General features: G+C 57.3%; 1 protein-coding gene across 1 annotated transcript in view; it reads right to left on the bottom strand.

Moving 5' to 3' along the window:
- Positions 1-328, bottom strand: part of LOC119586699 — a 12,709-nt gene that overhangs the window by 3,964 nt on the left and 8,417 nt on the right. The window contains exon 2 of the mRNA XM_037935429.1: positions 33-283. Coding sequence (XP_037791357.1) covers positions 33-283 — 251 coding nt within the window. The remainder of the gene's footprint in view (positions 1-32; positions 284-328) is intronic.

Genomic DNA, 328 nt, shown 5'->3' on the forward strand with positions numbered 1-328 from the left:
GACTTCTGATGAAACATCTCTCCTGTATTTACCCCCACGTAAAAATCTTTCGGGTGAAGGGTAATCGTCCTCTTCTTCCTCGGTTTGGCAGCGAGGGCGGTGCTGTTGATGCTGTTCTCGTGATGCTCCGACTTCAACAGACTTCGGGGCTGGAGGGCAGGGACGTCACTGAAGTCCAGCGAAGACCAAGCGAGCGCCGAGAGGAGGTCGTGCTGTGGCGCTGAGAAAACGTCGCTGCGGGCACTCCGTAGCATACACCCGAGGGTCAGTGCCGCTAGCGTTCCTGGAGGTGAGGAGGAACTGTGTTAGGGGAAGGTCGTGTTCAGGG

The sequence above is a fragment of the Penaeus monodon genome, chromosome 21 (genome assembly GCF_015228065.2).
Source record: "Penaeus monodon isolate SGIC_2016 chromosome 21, NSTDA_Pmon_1, whole genome shotgun sequence".
Taxonomy (NCBI): Eukaryota; Metazoa; Arthropoda; class Malacostraca; order Decapoda; family Penaeidae; genus Penaeus; species Penaeus monodon.